Raw genomic sequence first — 19,632 nt, forward strand, 5'->3', positions numbered from 1 at the left:
CTGCTGATTCCCCTTTCCTGTGAATACAGCTAGCATATGAAAGTGTCAGATTTTACAATTGACTTTTCGGAAAATAAAACAAGCAATACTAGGAAATGACTCTATGATAAACTGTGAACAGCTTTCTTAATGTGAAACAGAAATCTCAGAAAAAATGTAAATTTCAAGCAAGAACATTAAAAATATTGCAGAACAAATACCAAAGAATGATTGTTTACATTTAAATTATAATATTGACTTGATGATGATGTAATTGTGTTCCATCCCTGCATCTAAATGGTAAAAAATTCAATTCACTTACTGGCCTGTAATGATTATACTTAAAAATAAAATAAAAATAAAAAAAAAACAGGAAAAAAAGAAAAAAATCCAAAATGACCTATAGACTGCTTTGACAGGACTTGATTTAATCTCAGAGTAACTTCCAAGAACAGTCTCATACACAAAGGATCTTAGCACAGAAATCTAAATATCCATCAAGGATAAATAAAAGCAAGAAAGTAAAAGCCTTATTGTGTTATGTACTATCTTTTTAGGATACCACCAATTTTTGATGACATGGGATTCACATGACAGGTGTTTAAGATACAATGGAAAGTAAGACTAGGTATGCCTAGTCTAAAGCCAATGCACACATTGACTCGTTGTGCATGTGTGTATGTCTTTGTTCATAAAAATATTCACTTTGGGCCACTGGATAATCCACACACCATTAGCTTCAATAGTCTCATCTGTAAAATGGGGGGAAATATCTCTGAAAATCATTTTCCAGGATTACTGCCTAAATGAATTAGTTATTAAAGCACTTTTTAAAGAAAATGGTATCAATGAAAATTAACAGTATTGAGCATTCTTCATTTCAGGTCTTTTAATAATAAAAGCTTATACAACTGACAAAGTCAATAAAGTAAAAGTAAACTTTTCTGGCTATCCAATAATTTACACATGGTTTAAAACAAGCTTTCCCTGTTAATTAGTGTCAGTTCATAGAGCTCTGGAAAAATACACAATCTTTAAGGAAAAGATTCATGTTCTATGCAATTAATAACCTCTAAATCTCTCCAAAGCCAGTATGATAATCTTGAAGGAAAATAATTCTCTTTATCTCTTAAAATTTAAAACTTAGTTTTAACCATATTTTCAGTAAGATTCTCATTGTGTACCAGCAATGGTAGTTCCTTAAAACACAATTTTTAAACATTTGCTTCTTTTCTACCCATAACACAGATACTGTATTTACATATTATCAGTAACACAGAGGATATCTTGGTGTAGAACATTTATTTATTTATTTCACGAAACACTCAAAGTTTAGGTCAGTGGGAAATAATTTTAATCGAAGAATTGTACATTTTCTTCCCACATATCTTGCTTTGTATTAGGAAATGACACTGCGATCCATTTCACTAAAATATTACAAAATATTTACAAGAAAATATTAAAATAACTCAAACACAAAAGGCAAGATGACATAAAATAAACTGTTTTTTTCAGAAATCTCTACTCCAGTGCCCACTGCACACAAGAAGAGAATCAAAACAAGTAAGTAACAAAGATCCCCTGATCACAAGTTTCCAAAGAATTGGAGAAGGGGAACAAACGGGATGAACACGGTGGTATGAAAGGGAATGGATATTAGCAGCACTGCTTCAATAACCAATCTATTCTGAATGAAATAATCCTCTCTTATATGCAATAAATTCTGAACAAGGCTAAACTTTAGGATATTCCTTGAACTGAAATTTAAAAATACCCTGACAGTGAAAGTCGCTCTTTCACAAAGTTTAGAAAGAGCCTCTTTCCCCATGAACCACTGATATGAACAGAAACCTGCTCTGGCATTAAAAGCTGTTAGAGGAGCCCTTCCATCTCTTTCATGAAAGCTTCATAAACATCATCCTTAGTCTGCACTGAGACAGGAACAGATGGACCAGACTTGGGAGCTGCTTTGGCAAGAGGCACAGCAGAATCATCCTCTGACTTTCTTTGGGGAGCAGCAGTGGCCCCTTTATTCTCCCGACGTACCCTCAATGCAGTGGGCACGAATCGAGTGATCTCTGCCTTGGGATTAGTGATCTGTGGCTTGGCACTGATGGTTGCTGTTGCTTTCTTCTCAATGGTGGCTGCACTTGTATCATCCGCCTTGGGTCGCTGAATCAAGTTGGGTGGAGCACTTAAAACCCCTGGGTTCGGCAACGGAGCTGGTGGGAAAAGCCCAGGTGGGGCAGGTCCAAGTGGAGGCACCAAAGGTGGGCGCATCATGCCGGGACGAGGTGGAGGGATACCTAAATGAAGGAGAAAACGGGCAGATGAAGACTACGAGGATAACTTGTAACTACTATAAAGGATGTGAAAAACAGGTTGACAGTTTTTTAAAAATTGGCAATTTACAGAAAATAAGCTAAAACCATGCTGCTTATTACTATCTGAAACTCAGGAATATGTTTTGATACTAAGGAATATTTTATTATGAATTAATATTCACTTTCAATCTGTACCCCTGTACTTAGGTTTTCTTCCTGAGTAATGTACTAAATAAAGAGAAAGTTAAACAGGGGCGCCTGTGTATCTCAGTGGGTTAAGCCTCTGCCTTCGGCTCAGGTCATGATCTCAGGGTCCTGGGACTGAGCCATGCATCAGGCACTCTGCTCAACAGGGAGCCTGCTTCCCCCCGTCTCTCTGCCTGCCTCTCTGATTGACTACTTGTGATCTCTGTCAAATAAATAAAATGTTAAAAAAAAAAGTTTAATACAAAGCTGACAGTACCAACTGGTTTCAAGTATGATTTCAAATTTGTCCAATTTCAGATCTGACAGCCCAAGACTTTAGTCTAGCTGTATAGTGCAGATACCATCAAGGCCAAGGTGGGGGGTTTGATCCTCCTGCATTATTTACTGATTTCTACACCATTCCTCCCCTGAAAAAGGTAACCCAACAGGCAGGAAATGGAATTTTAACCATTAGGGTACATGAATATAACTAATCATAGTATGTTACCACTACTAGAAAAGAATTCATAACCTTTGATGATTCAGACATACCATTGTCATTTACCCAAAACTGCAGATTTAATTTTCTTCAAATGCCACTTTTAAGACCAAATATAAAATACTAAATTTCACTGAACTTAAGATACTACTGCTTATACAGACTCATAATTATTCCAGATACCATTGAAAGTCCAAGCTGGGCAGTTTAGGAAGAGGTTTTCACATTAAACTGGGATAGTGTAATGAACTGGAACTACACCTACCAAATGTAATAAGAGCACAAGGTAATCTGCCTTTTATTTTCAAACTTTAACTCTGTACTCATGCAAATATATAGAAATATGTGGAATAACTTCACAATTGCGCTCCCCCTCCCCAAACGCTCTACTCAAATGGCAAATTTTATCCAAAGTGGTCTCTGCCTGGGAAAAGTCCCTCACAGGAAGGCAGAATCCAGTGCATATACCCTGTGGAAGAACTCAACTTCAACCTAGGCCAAAAGCAATTAAAAAACATCATTTTAGGATACCCCTTGATTTTAGGAAACTAAAATGTGAAAATAGGTCTTAGAGCAGATGAAATATACAGTGGTCAAGTTTTTGTACTAGAAATCAAAAGGTTCACCTGGAGGAGCAGGGGGAGGTAGCCTTGGTGGGGGTCCCCGAGGAGGAGGGCCAGGAGGCAGACCTGGAGGTGGCCCTGGGGGAGGGCCGGGGGGTCGGCCTGGTGGTGGGCCTGGAGGCAAAAGTCGGGGTAAAGGCCCTCGGAGTCCTGGCATTCCGGGTGGTCTCAGGAATGGAGGAGCTCCTGAAAAGAGAAAAATGACAAATTAAGAGACATACATAGGAAGTCATAACTTGATATAAAAGTAACTCAAGTGTGGTCTGACTTGGCAACTTGAAATCAGGTAACTTCAAAAACTGATCAAAATGTAGGTGGAAAAAGAATTCATTCAACAAATATCTGAGCACCAGAGACATGGAACTGGATTTGTTACAGATCATTTCTCTTTATTTGCCAGTACTGACAAAAAGCATAGCTGCTGCTGCTGCTGCTTTTTTTTTTAATAGCTCAGCTCAGCTGGGCTAGGAACTGTATAAAGAAAATAATTCTTAAACGGGCTCTTAAAAGCTGAAAATGGAATATAAAGCAGGGTGCTTTAAGGATTCCCCCTGAAACACCGGAAGACATAGCAAGGATGACTGAAGATGACTGGTAATGTGCTTCTGCAAGACCAATCAGAAAATGATGAACTCAAGTGAAGAAAATCTAACTTAACAACTATAGGATGAAAGACTATAAAAGTTCAAATTTCAAATAACCTTTTCATTCTTACATGCCAAAGATTATATTAACACTGATTCCTTTTGTTTCTAAAGACCGACATCCAACAATTCCCAACCAAAGAAGGATGCCTGTTAGTATTTACTGTGCCCTAGTCCCACTAGCCATCAATTTTGAATGGGGTCATCTTGTCATATTAAAAAACAGTACTAAAGAAAACACCAGTTTCATAGCCAGTTTCTGCCCATTAACCTCAACTACATGACTCTGAAAAGAGAAGAGCTTTGGAGAAAAAGATGGCTGTCAGAAGTACTATGAACTGTGAACAGTGCTGTAGGAAAAAATGAACTTACTTCCTTTATCTCTTTGTGACTTATACTAGGAGAAGAAAAAACATCGATACCAATGATGTATATTTTTGGAATGAATTCATCACTCTGATCACAGGTAGACTTGGTTATTTCCTCACAATGTAGCAGTGCTGACTTACCGGGAGGTGGTCCAGGAGGAAGGCCGGTGGGAGGTCCAGGAGGCCGTAAGGGTGGAGCCGGGGGTGGTCCAAGAGGAGGTGGTCCCGGCATGGGAGGTGCTTGAATCTGAGAAGGAGGAACAGACTGTGGGGGGGCTTGCTGCTGTGAAGAAGCAGTAGATGTGCCATCAGAAAGAGCTTCCTCTTTATGCTGTTTTTGTGATTGCTTTTCTGCTTCAGAATCATCAGAATCATCTTCGTCGTCATCCTCTGAAAATTCTTCTACCTCTCGTCCCTCCTCGGGGATTTCCTGACCTAAGAGAAATATTAAACCAGGTAAATGGAGTGGCTTCATTTTTTACAGCCCACAAAACAGTGATGCCTGAAGACATATGCTCAATTAAGTGCTTCCTTAAAATTAACAACTGAAGAGCCTTCTTCAATAAACTACTTGGATGTGGACCAATCAAACAATATTCTACTCATCTGTGCTAGTGGAGCACAGTGAAACAAGCTCGGGCTTTAGAACAAGGACCAGGATTTAAATGCCAGTTTAACCACTTATTAGCTGGGTAACTTTGGCAGCTTAGTCTCCAAATGTCTCCAAACCATAACTTTTGTAAAATAAGGATTTATTACTCACTTCAGGGTTGCTGATACACTAAACGGGAAAATGTACACAAAGGAACTGGCAGGAAGAAATCCTTGAGAGGTGATTTGATTACTCTCCTCCCTGTCTCACCTGCCATTCGAAGCATCATGGCTTGAAGAGGAGTCAGCTCCTTCATGTTCTTCTTTTTCTTCCTTGATTTTCCAGGCATATCTGCAAACCTTACACTCAGACCTAAAGGGTGGAAGGAGAGAATGGGGTGGATTAGGAACAACAAAATTCAGCAAATGCACACTATATAATACTAGAACTAGAAAGCAATAGATAGGACTGCTGCCCACTATTTGGCAGAAACTAAGTGTTGGAAAGAGTCAGCCATATAAAAGATAGTCTAAGAAGTGCCAACTGGTTGGTAAACTGCTATTGTGATTTAAGATCTGTAAAATTCAAAGAATACTATTAATAATTTTATGCCAGTTAAAATGGAACACCCAGATAAAATGATAAGACATTTAGAGAAATATAAACCACAAAAATTGGCCATAGAAGTGATAAAACCAGAACATATAAAATTGAAATGGTAGTTAGAAACCTATTTTTAACCTGGCCCAAATAATTTAATAAGGAAGTTCAGCCAAACATTAAATAGAAATTTCCTGTCAAAAGGCACAGAAAAGATGGAATGCAATCTAGAACTAATGAAACCAGCACAGCCTTGATTCTAAAACTAACCTACTGTAAAATACAGTTGATTGTTGAACATGGGTTTGAACTGAGGGGGGTCCACTTACACATGGGTTTTTGTGATAAATATAGTATAGTACCGTGACTGTATTTCCTTATGAATTCTCAACATCATTTTTTCCCTAGCGAAGTTTACTGCAAGAATGCAGTATATAATACATGCAACATACAAAACACGTGTTAATTGACAGTTCATCTTAACAGTAAAACTTCTGGTCAACAATAGGCTATTAGTAGTTAAGTTCTGGGGAACTTGAAAATTATGCATGGATTTTTGACTGTGTAGAAGGTTGGTGCTCCTAACCCCTGTGTTGTTCAAGGGCCAATTTTATAACCATATTGAATCCAACAGTGTTTTAAAAGAAAAACACATCATAGACATTTAGGGTTGGTCCCAGAAATGTAAGATAAGGTTGAACATTAGAAAAGCCATGAATACAGCCCATTATAATAAACAACTTAAAGAAAAACCGTAACAGCTCTGAACAGACACTTAAACATATTTACAACAAAAAAAACTTAGCAAACTAAGACTGGAAGGGACCTTTTTTTTAACCCGATAAATGAAGCTATCCGCTATTAAACATTATGCTAAATGGTGCAATATCAGGAGCAGTCTTAGTTGGTAAACATTTACAAAGTTCCACGTGGGCAGGGCTTTAGTTTTCTTTACTTTGTACCCTTTGTCTAGGAAAATTCCTTGCACATAGTAAAAACTCAGTGTAAATATTAGATAAATTGTCAAATCCTAGTAGGAGAGCCACATTAAGCACATGTACATTGGTGAATACATGTAAGTAAAACAAGGTGGCAGGAAAAGAGAAAAATGAGGCAAAGGATCACACAATGCCAGAGAAAAATGAAGCTGCCGTGGCTTTAAGGGCTTTCTTTTTGTAGTACTGGCTTCTATGTAAGTCCTAGATAATTCTTTATTACCAGCTCTATGCACCTTTTAAGATAGCTTTTGGTTTGCAACCATGAGTCTTTTTTTAAGATTTTATTTTTTTATTTGAGAGAGAGACAGACAGAGCAAGAGCAGGAAGGAGAGGGAGAAGCAGCTCCCCACAGAGCAGGTAGCCCAAAATGGAGCTTCATCCCAGGACCCTGGGATCATGACCTGAGCCAAGGCAGACACTTAACCAACTGAGCCATTGAGGTGCCCCTGAAACCATGGCTCTTAAGAAATATCAGGACAGGGGCGCCTGGGTGGCTCAGTGGGCTAAAGCCTCTGCCTTCGGCTCGGGTCGTGATCCCGGGGTCCTGGGATCGAGCCCCGCATTGTGCTCTCTGCTCAGCAGGGAGCCTGCTTCCTCCTCTCTCTCTCTCTCTGCCTGCCTCTCTGCCTCCTTGTGATCTCTGTCAAATAAATAAATAAATCTAAAAAAAAAAAGTTAAGTATCAGGACAAGGATTTGTCATCATTACAAATATGAACAACAGTAGTATTACAACCACATAAATATAGTGGTGCATGCTACAAAACCAATTTATTTCTTTTTTTAAAAAAATCTTATTTATTTATTTTAGAGACAGAGAAAGCACAAACATACATGCACAAGCAGGGGGAAGGACAGAGGGAGAGGAACACTGCGTTGAGGGCAGAGCCCAACGCAGGGCTTGACCCCACAACCTTGAGATCATGACCTGAGCTGAAATCAAGAGTTGAGATACTCAACCCACTGAGACACCCAGACACCCTTACAAGAACAATCTTAAAAGAAACTCAAGACTTAAAAGACTACCAAGGTGTGACACATCATGTACTTTGTACTATTCAGTATCTATCACAACTCTTTTCTTGATGAATGTCAAGAAAAGACTTTTTAAAAGTACAAGTAACTCAGTCTGATCTTATAATAATCAAATGGACATACATCATACATTATGGATGCTTCCATTAGATGATTCCACTCACAGGTGTAGCTAAATTATAATATGGTCTGGGCTGATGTGAGACACAATGAACGCAGAAAACTTAAATGGCTTCAAATGTAAATAAGCAGACTTACCAAAAAACAATAATGTGACTATAGCTTTCTCAATATGGTTATGTGGTTATTCTCCTTTTTTCTTATCCAAATCCACAAATGTCCACCAAGTATTACATGTCCGGAACTTTTAGATGTAAGAATGAATAGAGCTCAAAATTACTTTCAAAGATGCATTAATAAATCAGGACCTTCAACTTGTGTGCTACTTACGGATCAAGCCATGGAACTTTCATTTGCACATACCTGACTTTTTTTCTTCATTGTTGTCTCTCTCGTTATCATCACGGTGCACAAATTCATCCCCTTCACTTTCTCCATCTGATCGGTCAGTGTCGCTGTCATCAGTACTGTCATCATGCTTATCTTGATCCATGTCCTCAGGATACCCGTCATCTTCACTGGTGCTGGAAACATCATCATCATGGCCCCGTTGAGCTGAGAAGGAGAAGGGATCAGGAAACAAAGATGATTGGACCCTGCTCTATATGGTATACCAAAGCAGAGAGAATTGTGCTATTTAAGTCAGAGTAACTTCATTATGTAAAATGATTCTGTATATGACAGTTCTTCACACAGTCTGACAATATTATTTCCATTTGGTAACAATTTTTTAAAAATCTTCTCTAAAAAAAAAAAAAGTCTAATTTAAAACATAATAAACACTTCTTTACTTCCTTATGTATGCTGCTTTTACTTGGGTCAATTCTACGATTTATCCATCTTGTTAGTATGTACATGTAAACCTCATTTATTTCCCAAGTTCTGAGGACAGTGAACCAGATGTTAAACAGGGCCAACAAAAAAAAGGACACCGGAAAGGTCACAAGAGCAAAAGGAACAGTCACTCCTTACCAAGTTCCGGACTATATAACATGTCTTCATCCCGCCTACGAGGGGGAAGATCTAGGGCAAAGCCCACTTTGCGGCCATACATTTGCAAGACTTGAGGTGGTGGTGGACCAGGGGGAGGACCAGGTGGTTTTCTGCCAGGGGGCAAACGTGGCACACCATGTCCAAGAAGAGGAAGTATAGAAACTGCCCGTGTTGGAGGTCTGAAAGAAAATTCCATAATAATCACATTCACAGTAATGAGGTATTTATTTCCTCTTCTAAAATATTTTCAAGGGATTTCTTACTCTACATTTACTCAAGTGAGGAATTGCTTACGTTCACACTGCCTTTTAATTCCCACTGCAATAATTTTGGCACTGGACAGTTAAAAGGTATTTTAAGAAGTGTTATTTAATTATGCTACCGCTTCCCTACCCATAGGCTGAAGTCTTTTTAAGGATGGAGGGTGGCTGGGCACCAGGAAGTGGAATGTCCTGGATCAAGATGTTGGAAGGAGCATGTGGCATATCTGGCAAGGGAATGCTCTCCACTTCCACATGCTGAGCATTCTGAAACAGAGAAAAAAGTTCAATAGTATCAGGGCAATCCACAAACTCAACACTAAAAATTCAGTATCTGCTGCTTTATAACCTGGATTTGCTTCCCACCTAACACAAGTATCAGGGAAAAACAATCCAAAGTCGGTCAATGAATGGAAAAAATCCCTATCACCTTTAAAAGAAACAAACCTCAGATGTTTTTCTCCCATCATTAACTTTTCCTTTTGGGTTATGGTTTGAAATAGCGGTTTATAGAAATCCCAACTGTTAAAAGTGTCTAGGACCAACGCCACTCTATTAAATATTCTGGATGATAAACAGCATTTATCAGCCGACTTAGAAATAGTATATATTCAGTAGTAGAGCTTGGATTTCTAAAATTAGTCTGCTGAATTTCTGCCACATACTAGCTGTATGACTAAGCAAGTTCCTTAGTTTCCTTATCTGTAAAATGGGACCTATACTACTTACTTTGCAAAAAATGATACAACTAGGTTTCTTTTTTTTTTACTTTTTTGGACAAATTCACAATGAAATATATAAATTGGGGTTTTTAAAAAAATAATTTATTTATTTATTTGACAGAGAGAGAGAGAGAGAGAGAGATCACAAGTAGGCAGAGGCAGGCAGAGAGAGAGAGAGGGGGAAGTAGGCTCCCTGCTGGGCAGAAAGCCTGATGCGGGGCTCCATCCTAGGACCCTGAGATCATGACCTGAGCCGAAGGTAGAGGCTTAACCCACTGAGCCATCCAGGTGCCCCTAAATTCTGTTTTGACAAATGCATACAGTTTACACTTCTCAATCAATCCCCAAAACAATCGCAAAGCAAATACTTTTACAAATACTTTCATCTGGGGCGCTTGGGTGGCTCAGGGGTTGAGCCTCTGCCTTTGGCTTGGGCCATGGTCTCAGGGTCCTGGGATTGGGCCCCGCATCAGGGTCTTTGCTCAGCCGGGAACCTGCTTCCCCCTCTCCCTCTGCCTTCCTGCTTGTGAACTCTCTATCAAATAAATAAAAATCTTAAAAACAGAACAAAACAAACCAAATGCTTTCATCTATAGTTCTGCCTGTTCTAGAATTTCATACAAATGGAATCCTAACTATAAAAGAAGTTCAACATGCTTTGAGATTAATGTTAAAAAATTTTTTTCTTAATCCCATGCTGTTTTGAGTATTAGTAGAGCATTCCTTTTCATTGTTGAGTACATATAATTTTACAAATATACTAGTTTGTCTATTCATTATCCTATTAATGGACATCTAGGCTATTTCCAGTTTTTGGCTATTACTGTGTTGGCAGATGGATTAATTGCTCTTTTAAGTATGTAACATTAAATTTGCTGGTTCATGGGATAGGTTTAGATTGACAAGAAACTGCCAAGAGGAAGAAGTTCATCATGACCAGTTCTCCCATTAACAATTTTAAGAGCAAATCTAAATGTAACATTTTAGTTTATCTCTCTAGTTAATCAAGAAATTTGATTACCTTGACAGCATCAAAATATTGGCTAAGTTGTGCCCTTTTCTGTTCATATTCTACTTCTAGCTTTCTCAGTTCTTTGTAAATATCTGGATTCTCTTTTTCATAGAGTCGTAGGATACGTTCAAAGGTTTCGCGCAGCTTTTTACGCTTGTCTTTCAGCACCTTCTCGTTTAACTGTGGTTGCTGCACCGGGTTAAACTCTAAGAGAAAAGAGCAGATATTGAAATCCAACACAAAAAGTCACTTCATTTAGGTATCAGCTCTATCATTTTATAAAATCTCCTTATACACTAAAACTTCTAAAAAGGCTTCAGACTAGGTATACACTTTTAAAGTTTTATTAAAAAGAAGTGCAACTTGGTATTGTGAGGCTTCAGTCAGACCTGTCATTTAATTCTGAGATCTTATGCATTTGAATTCTGTGATCTTTAGCTTCTTCATCTGGGAAATGGGGACATCAAGTACTTCACAATGAAACTGAAGACTGAACGTGACCACAAAATATCCAGTGGTGTCTAGCTCACCACTTTTAATTATTTTTTATAACAAACTGCTGTTCTCTAACTACCATACAATCTTTTCTTTTTCCATGTGTTCAACACAGGGCTTAATTTCAGGTCTTTTGTCCCAAAAGGGATTGCTAGCACAACACTCCCAAGCTCGCCTGGTCAATTATACCTTCTTCCCTACATTTCCCTCCCCAGTGACAGACTCAGAGATCAACTGGCGCATGATCCAAATTGAAACTAGATCCTTTCCTGAGACTTTAAATGTGGATATAAGAGTGAAGCTTATAGGAGGAAGAAAATCTACCTCAAGCTTAACCTTGTTTCGCACTAATTCTTTACCCATTTTCCACTTCCAATCCCAAGAAGTTCATTAGTGATATGCTGAATGAAGCTAATAAGAATTCAGACCAGGCAGATGAACAGTCTTAATAATGATACCCATGCTTGCTAGGAGAGTTTTCCTCTGGGATTTGCCAATTATGGGAGTCAATGTATTTTTTTTTTTTTTTGCCTTAACTAGTTTGAGTTTCATAAATTGTAAAACATTATAATTAGAGCCCTGATGAACAGTGTTCCCTTCTCCCTTTTCCTTTTTTTTTCTTTTAACAGATAACAAGTTTAATTATCTTCTTCCCTACCTCCTTCTACTTTGATTTATTCCAAAGGTAGTCTTACATGACATACTATTCTTAGTGTGATTAATAAAAATGTTGAATGCCTGCGTTTTAATCCCAGCTTGCCAATTCCTAATAGCATGACCATGAGGAAAGTTTCTTTCTGTGCCTGAGTTTTCTCGCCCATACCCCATATAGGGGTAATACACCCACCTAAAAATTGTAACATCTGGAAAAAAACTGGTGCTTAGCAAGATAAGAGCTCAATAAACCCCTGTTATTCCTATTATCTTCTTAAAAAACCACATGAATCAATCTGAACTCATTTACTAGGTCATTTAATGTCTTGACGTCCCAGGGATAACAATTGCCCATAGTAGTATTTAAACCAGAGGCAACAAATGGGATCAGTTACAGCAGAATTGGGAACGATTTGGGATCATGCAATCTGACCCAGAACTCTTGCTAGGCTAAATGCATGAGCTGTGCTACATTATTTAAGAGAGCACACTGTATACTATACACTATAACCCCACACAGCTGAATTTTTTTTTCAACCCATTTAATATATCACTGAAATCCACTGTACCTCTTTCACTTACTGATTTTTGGCAAGCCACTTAAACTGAGTAACTTCTGAAAACAAAACTTGCCAAAATCATTTCATTATGCAAAAAAAAAAAAGGGCAGAAAAATTAAAAATTCTAGTATTAAAAAATGGGTATTTATGGGTTGCGGTAAAATTTCCAGCAGCAGCATCACATAGACAACTCTCAAGCAACTCAGATGCAAGGAAAAATAACATGCAGTTATCTTGTGATTCCAGTTATGACAAAAGCAATGATACTGAAAATGTGTAGAGTAAAATTATTCAAAGAAATGTGAAAAAAGAGAAAGCCCAATATGATACATAAGATATTCTATAAAATTAGATTTTAAATATTTCATGATTTCTTCTACCACCTTAGTGGGTCAATTGTCTTTGTCTTCATGCTGGAAAAAGTGGGGAATTGATAAATTCATGGTAGTCTAATATTTAGATTTACATGGTAGCTGCCAACATTAAAAAAATAAAACAAAAACTCCAGGTTTCCGTCTTCCCTCAATAACTAATTCAGGCTAAATAACGGCATTCATCTAACTCTAGAGGAGATCCCCAGAGTGCAAATGCTCCTCATCACTCAATTTTAAATTGTCTGACACTAAAATTAAATCCAAGTGTCAAATGTTTTCATGCTTTTTTTCTGTTTTTCTCATGCCTATGCTGCTTTGTCATTACCTGCTTGCCTGCCTTTGTGTATCAGACTGTTAGTCCTGCTCTAAAATCTAGCCTTTTAAAATAAATTTTTACCCATTTCATCCAATTTCTCCATGTCCCGTATAATCTGCTTGGGATCCTTCATCTTCAAAACTGCAGCTCGTACCATCATGCGCTGTTTTTTGTTCTTAGGAAAAAAAGAGCACTATGTCAAGAAACTGGACATTCCTGAGTTTTTATTTCGATTTGCATCAAGAATCTACTGAAACTGAAGTTGAACTTATCCTTGGTTTCTGATCACTTGTTTCAACTACCATAACCAAGACTACGTAATTTTTGGCTCTCAAAAAATGTTTTAACTTTACACAAAAAGATAAACACTATTTATTATATGAACTTTCTCAGGCAGGTATTTCTTTAAATTTTGTGATATATTAAGTAATTACTTAAAAAAAATTAAGATTTTTTTAGGGCTAAATTCTAAAATTATAAACTAAAGAAAAGTTTTGTAGGATTTGATGCTAAACAATGAACCAGGAAAACCCAGTTAAAAACTATTAAAAATCTGCAATATTTCAGTGTGTTAAAGAATGATACTAAAAAGTAAATACGGTCTTATTCTGGGAGAACACTTTGCCACAAACTCAACGGCTACATAATGAGGAAAATGAACCCACAGAGTCATTTAGAATCACATTTTTTTCCATTCACTAATTCTGTTGCTTTTAACAAAACAATATGCTTTAACAGAAAAAAAAATTCCTTTCGAAGATATTTATTTAACTCAGTGGGAAAGATAATCAAATATATAATGTTATGATAACCATCATGAACTTATCTGCAAAGTTATTTCGGTTAAGTTTCCAAGTATAGCATTTTGGCTTAATAAATTTTATTGTTTATTGTAAAAAGCATGAAGTATCTTTTCTGACAAATAACTGTAAATATTGTTTGGAAATCTGCTAATCCCAAATAATAAGATGTGCCAAACATCACCTAAGACTAAGAAGATGCTTCTGAAATCCTACCTTCTTTAATTCTCTCTTCCGGGCTTCTTTTCCTTTAAGAGAGAGAGAAAATACAAAACTTTTCAAATCTTGAACACTAGCATTTTGTCCAACTTAATACAGATAACAATAATGTGGGAGGCTATCCTGTGCTTTGCAGAATATTTAGCAGCATCTATGGCCTCTACCCACCAGATGCCAACAGCAACCCTTAATTATGCCAACCAAAATCTTGAGATATTTTTGTTGTAAGCTCTCAAAACTAATCTGTCCAAAATTTCAAATACAAAAAGTTTCAAGCCAATTCCACTTGCAAGTCAATCAAATTAAAAAATGGGTTTTAGGGGGCGCCTGGGTGGCTCAGTTGGTTGGACGACTGCCTTTGGCTCAGGTCATGATCCTGGAGTCCCCGGATCGAGTCCCACATCGGGCTCCCAGCTCCATGGGGAGTCTGCTTCTCTCTCTGACCTTCTCCTCACTCATGTTCTCTCTCACTGTCTCTCTCTCAAATAAATAAATAAAATACTAAAAAAAAAAAAAAAAATGGGTTTTAGGGGCTCCTGGGTAGCTCAGTGGGTTAAAGCCTCTGCCTTCGACTCAGGTCATGATCCCAGGGTCCTGGGATCGAGCCCCACATTGGACTCTCTGCTCAGCAGGGAGCCTGCTTCCTCCTCTCTGTCTGCCTCTCTGCCTACTTGTGATCTTTGTCTGTCAAATAAATAAATAAAATCTTAAAAAAAAAAAGGATCTTAATTTTTTTGCATGCTTAAAGTTTTCATCATGTGCCCACAACAACACTGAATAACTTCATACAACTGACACCTAGCAATGAATGCTGAGTTTATAATTAAGATGTAACAGATTCTCTAGTGTTTGCAAATTTATCACTCCTCTTGTTTATCATTCTACACTAATGGACACTTACGGGCTTGGTCTGTGGGGTTCATAAATTTTCCACTCTTGGTGGATGATGTCGATCTCCGTCCCATGTTGACAATTTGTATGGTTTACTTGTTCATTAAAACAGAAAAACAAAAAAACCTGCAAAAACAAAGAAATAGCTATTCTTCTAATATTTACAGAATTTCTTTCTTTTTATTTTATGAAATTTCTTTCTACCAATCTCTTGAAAAGTAACATTCCTTTGATTATTAACTTTTTTTTAAAACAGATCACGGACTGACTCTGAAACTAAAAAAAAAAAATCAGAAACTGCTTCAACAACATGGATAAACCATGAATATGAAAAGCCATTAGTCCTTTCCCTACACTCTTCCTTCTTTACATGTAGAGTGAAAGAGGAATAAAAAGGAAATGGAAGTAGTGATGTGGGTTGAACAATAAATGTCACCCTTGTCCCTCTCTATGGTTTTTCTTCACATGTATTCACAACATCTGTAAGATAGTAAAAACTCATTAATTTAAGCCTGCTTAATGCAAGTTTAGTTCTAATTCACATATAATTCTTGATTCTCAAGAGCTTAAAACATAACTAAAAGTGCAAATATTAAAAATCGAAGTATTACATGAAGGAGTGTCCAAAAATGTCCAGATACGTATTTTTCTACTAGTACCTACTTGGCACCCGATTTCTATTTTTTAATGGTATCTGAAAGGGATGACTGAGAAAAAATGCTTTGCAAGTCTAAATTTTTATTACCCGAAGATACTACTGTATCACTCCTTTCTCTTATTTCAATTGTTTAACTTTTAAATACTTATTCTTCCCAATAGTAAAGTCGACAAATTTACTTCCTTTTGAAAGTAGGCTTTTAAAGGGTGTGAAAGGGAAGATCATGAGGTGTAGCCCATACAATTAATTATACCTTTCCTTAATGATTTTTCAGAAAAGTTCATTAGTTGATGCCTCTTTCAGCAAGCGTTCAAATGCCTTGATTTCTGCTAAATGCTTCGGAGTTGTTCCAAGGGCAACTAATTTCTCCTGTCCAGGGTTTCCTTCTCAGAAAACCCGGGGAGTGGGGGAGAAGGGAGGCCGAAACACGACTGGTATAAATACAGGCTCTCCTGTCTTTGATGGCCCGTTACCATTTTTGCTGTCCTCTCTCAAGGACCCTCGGGCTCCTGTTTTGACCCTCTTCTCCCACAAGGGAAACAAAGGATAGACAGGAATTAGAGTTTCTACAGAAGACCACGGAGCCTAAGTCTGCACAAACTACTTTTTGCCCCAAAGCAGCAACCGCAGGGAAATCGGGCGACAGAACCGAAGAGGCTGCAGTGGGTCGGGGCCCAGATCCACCAAGAGAAGCAACAAGCAGCAACTGCCGAAACCATAGCGACGGTTGACCCTGACTCGAGGTACAAGAAGACGTCAAATCTAAAGCAACCGGTCAACGAGCACAGGTAGGAGGCGGCGCTAACCGACTTAAGAACAGCTGCTTAACTGCTGGAAGCCGCGCGGCCCCTGGCTCCAAGATCCCCCCGGTCCGTGACCGGGGAGACCCAAGCCGCGAAGAGGAAGAACCGGGCAGAGGGGCCTGGTGTCCCCGCGGCAATTGCGCGGGCCCGGGGCAGGGCGGGAAAAGACGAAGAAACGGAGTGAAACAGTTCTGCACACTCACACTTCTGCTGGACTCCTGGCACTGCGAGAAGCGGGGAGGGGACGATTCTCGGCCTCTTTTACGTCGTAGGGGCCTTCACCTCTGCGTGCCGGTCAGCCACCCAGCCACCGCCATCTTGAAAGCTCGCGCCCCTCCGCCATTCTTACGTCACTTCCTATTCTAAGAAGCTCAGATCTTAAGTGTTTCTCCGCCCTGGCACCATAGAGAGTAACCAAGAACTCTCCGACCAGAGTCTCTTCCGCTGCAAATCAGTACCGAATTAGTTGACTCTCCGCTAAGATCCCGCCCCCAGGGAGCGGAACCACGTTGATTGACACTTCTTTAGATCAATAGAAAGAAGAAAAACGAAAAGGGTCGGATAGGTGATTGGCTGGTGGGAAGACTGCCCGAGACAGTTTGACTCAATTTCCGGAAGTTGAGTTTATAGGGCTGAATGAGAGTGGCGGATTCCAGTGCGGGAGCGGTTTTGCAGTCTTTGTAGGCTGGAGTTGTATTAGTTTTTTATTTTTATTTTTTCTTGATGTAAGCGAGCGCGATCTCTATCAAACAGATAGTGTCTGTTTGAAAGTGGATCCCTGCATAATATTTGCTATTGCACTTGTTGCGCTTTCCCAGCGTCAAGTCCGTCTGGAAGTTTCCAGGCGCACAGAACATAGGTAGACCTGAGCGAAGAGATCAGGTCCCGTGTTGGGAGTCCCAGATTGTTCATCTACGAGAAATTACAGTAATTTCAATGAGTTTTTTTGAGGAGGAGATGTGGGGATACACGTGCAGTCAGTTTTAAATTTACGAGTGCCAAGGTTGCTTTATATTGGCTGCTTTTCCCTTTTGGTCTTTTCACCAGCTAGAAGTCCTTTATGATGTCACTATACGTACATACAGATTATCACTTAGTTTCTAGTCTTAGTCCTTCCCTTCTCTTCTGTCCACTCTTTGGCTAAGACTCTTATCCTGTCTTTTCCGCTTAAGGGTAAGTTTAATATTTAAACATTATACTTTTAAGAGATACCCTTGGTTATTTCTGATCTTAATATCCTTTCTAGGAAACTATGTTAGGTATTGGTCAGTTCTTACTGTCAATTATAAATGCTCCAAAACACTGAAGGAGATACACATTAATTTTTAACAACAGAATATTTTAAATGTGCACTTAAACATTTAAGGTGAGTTTCTTACCTAAACCACCCTTTGTCCTAGAAAATTCATGATTTGGTTTTAGACTGAATTTCGAGTCCCAGAAAGAGCAATAACAAGGTCTTGTAGTTTAGAACTTGTAAGTTAGGTAATAAAATTTGATTTTGGAGATGAACTAATTTAGTTTTGCAATTAATTTTAAGAAGCAGTGACGGAAGAGAAAAATGAAGAGTACATTTGAAAAATTAGAGTCTTTGATCTAGCTTAATTTTTGAGATATGCTGAGCTTTTAAAATTTCAACACATTTCTTGTACTAAGATGCAAGAATCAATTACAACAAACACATTCTTACATCAGCAACTTATTAATGATTATGTAAGTAGAACCCAGGAGTCACAATGGGGAGTCAGTTGGTGAAAGATTTAGAAAACACTGTGTCTGCAGAAATTAACTGAATCGTTAGGCCTCCTTAGCCTCCGGATTTTTCTGAAATCAGGTATTTAATGAAATGAGGCACCTAAAGTTCTATGTAGCAAGGACAGCTTCATTATGCTAGTGTAGAAAAGGAAGTTTCACTTTTCTGAAAACTCGTATAATAAATTATGACTCTCTTTTAAATGACAAATTCTTAAAAGAGTAGCAGCTTCCTCCCCTGCATCCCAAATGTATTTTATACATGTGTAGCTGGGATTTGCATGTTTGTTTTTTTTTTTCAAATGTTCCAGAGTGTTCAAACATTACCGTGAGGAATATTTAAGCATCACACCACAGTTGGTCAGGGTTGATTGCAATTATAGAAACAGAACCTTTATCTGTTCAGTTTTAACTTTTATCTTTTTTTTTTTTAAAAGATTTTATTTATTTATCTGACAGAGATCACAAGTAGGCAGAGAGGCAGGCAGCAAGAAAGAGAGGGAAGCAGGTTCTCCGACGAGCAGAGAGCCCGATGTGGGGCTCCTGCGGGGCTCAATTCCAGGACCCTGGGACCATGACCCGAGCTGAAGGCAGAGGCTTTAACCCACTGAGCCACCAAGGCCCCCCTTAACTTTTATCTTTTAAAAATCCATTTGCATTTATAGGATGTACTTAGTGGAAGTTACAGAACCCTTGCGTCCTTTGATCATTAAAGTAAACTCTTACAACCCATACTTCAGTCTCTTCTAGTTTATTGAAAATTGAGCTTAAGCTCAAGGTCAAAATTAGTATTTCCATTTCATTCAAAGGTCCACAGTTTGTGTCTAGGCAGAAGTTACCAAGTACCAAGTACCAAATACCAAGTACATCCCCTTAGAACTAAATGATGTCTGAAGCTAGTGGTAGGAATGAAAATTATTCTTTACTCAGAGTAAATTTTAAGAATTTGGGGGAAAAGAAAAGGAAGTAACCCCTAGACTTGCTCTTCTCCAATAGCATTTAATGTAATGTTGATCTGGTAGAGCAGAGTAAGAAGGTATCCTGGGATATATCTTTTGCCTCACAGGGTCTAGACCCAACTGATAGAAAATTCTGGAATCTTCTAGTTTTAGCATCTCTTAAACCATCTTGCCAACTTATTAACTATATTTCTGTC

At 38.3% G+C, this 19,632-nt stretch overlaps 1 protein-coding gene across 1 annotated transcript; it reads right to left on the reverse strand.

Annotated features, from left to right (window-relative positions):
• Nucleotides 1-1,262: 1,262 nt before the first annotated feature.
• On the reverse strand, nucleotides 1,263-17,126 carry WBP11 (WW domain binding protein 11). The gene is made up of 12 exons (XM_044226762.1): nucleotides 16,928-17,126; nucleotides 15,274-15,389; nucleotides 14,370-14,401; nucleotides 13,435-13,528; nucleotides 10,964-11,160; nucleotides 9,354-9,487; nucleotides 8,940-9,139; nucleotides 8,331-8,522; nucleotides 5,486-5,587; nucleotides 4,765-5,058; nucleotides 3,615-3,797; nucleotides 1,263-2,285 (listed from the first exon to the last, which is right to left on the reverse strand). The coding sequence occupies exons 2-12, from the start codon at nucleotides 15,335-15,337 to the stop codon at nucleotides 1,852-1,854; spliced, it is 1,926 nt and encodes a 641-aa protein (XP_044082697.1). The 5' UTR covers nucleotides 15,338-15,389; nucleotides 16,928-17,126; the 3' UTR covers nucleotides 1,263-1,851.
• Nucleotides 17,127-19,632: the final 2,506 nt, after the last annotated feature.

Source organism: Neovison vison, chromosome 12 (assembly GCF_020171115.1).
Source record: "Neovison vison isolate M4711 chromosome 12, ASM_NN_V1, whole genome shotgun sequence".
NCBI classification, from domain to species: domain Eukaryota; kingdom Metazoa; phylum Chordata; class Mammalia; order Carnivora; family Mustelidae; genus Neogale; species Neogale vison.

Excerpts from the sequence above, each read along its gene's own strand:
- WBP11 (XM_044226762.1), bottom strand. The coding sequence starts at position 15,337 with ATGGGACGGAGATCGACATCATCCACCAAGAGTGGAAAATTTATGAAC. Across the intron at positions 13,529-14,369 it reads GGAAGAGAGAATTAAAGAAG|AACAAAAAACAGCGCATGAT; the intron begins GTAGGATTTCAG and ends TTTTTTCCTAAG. Across the intron at positions 5,059-5,485 it reads CATGATGCTTCGAATGGCAG|GTCAGGAAATCCCCGAGGAG; the intron begins GTGAGACAGGGA and ends TATTTCTCTTAG.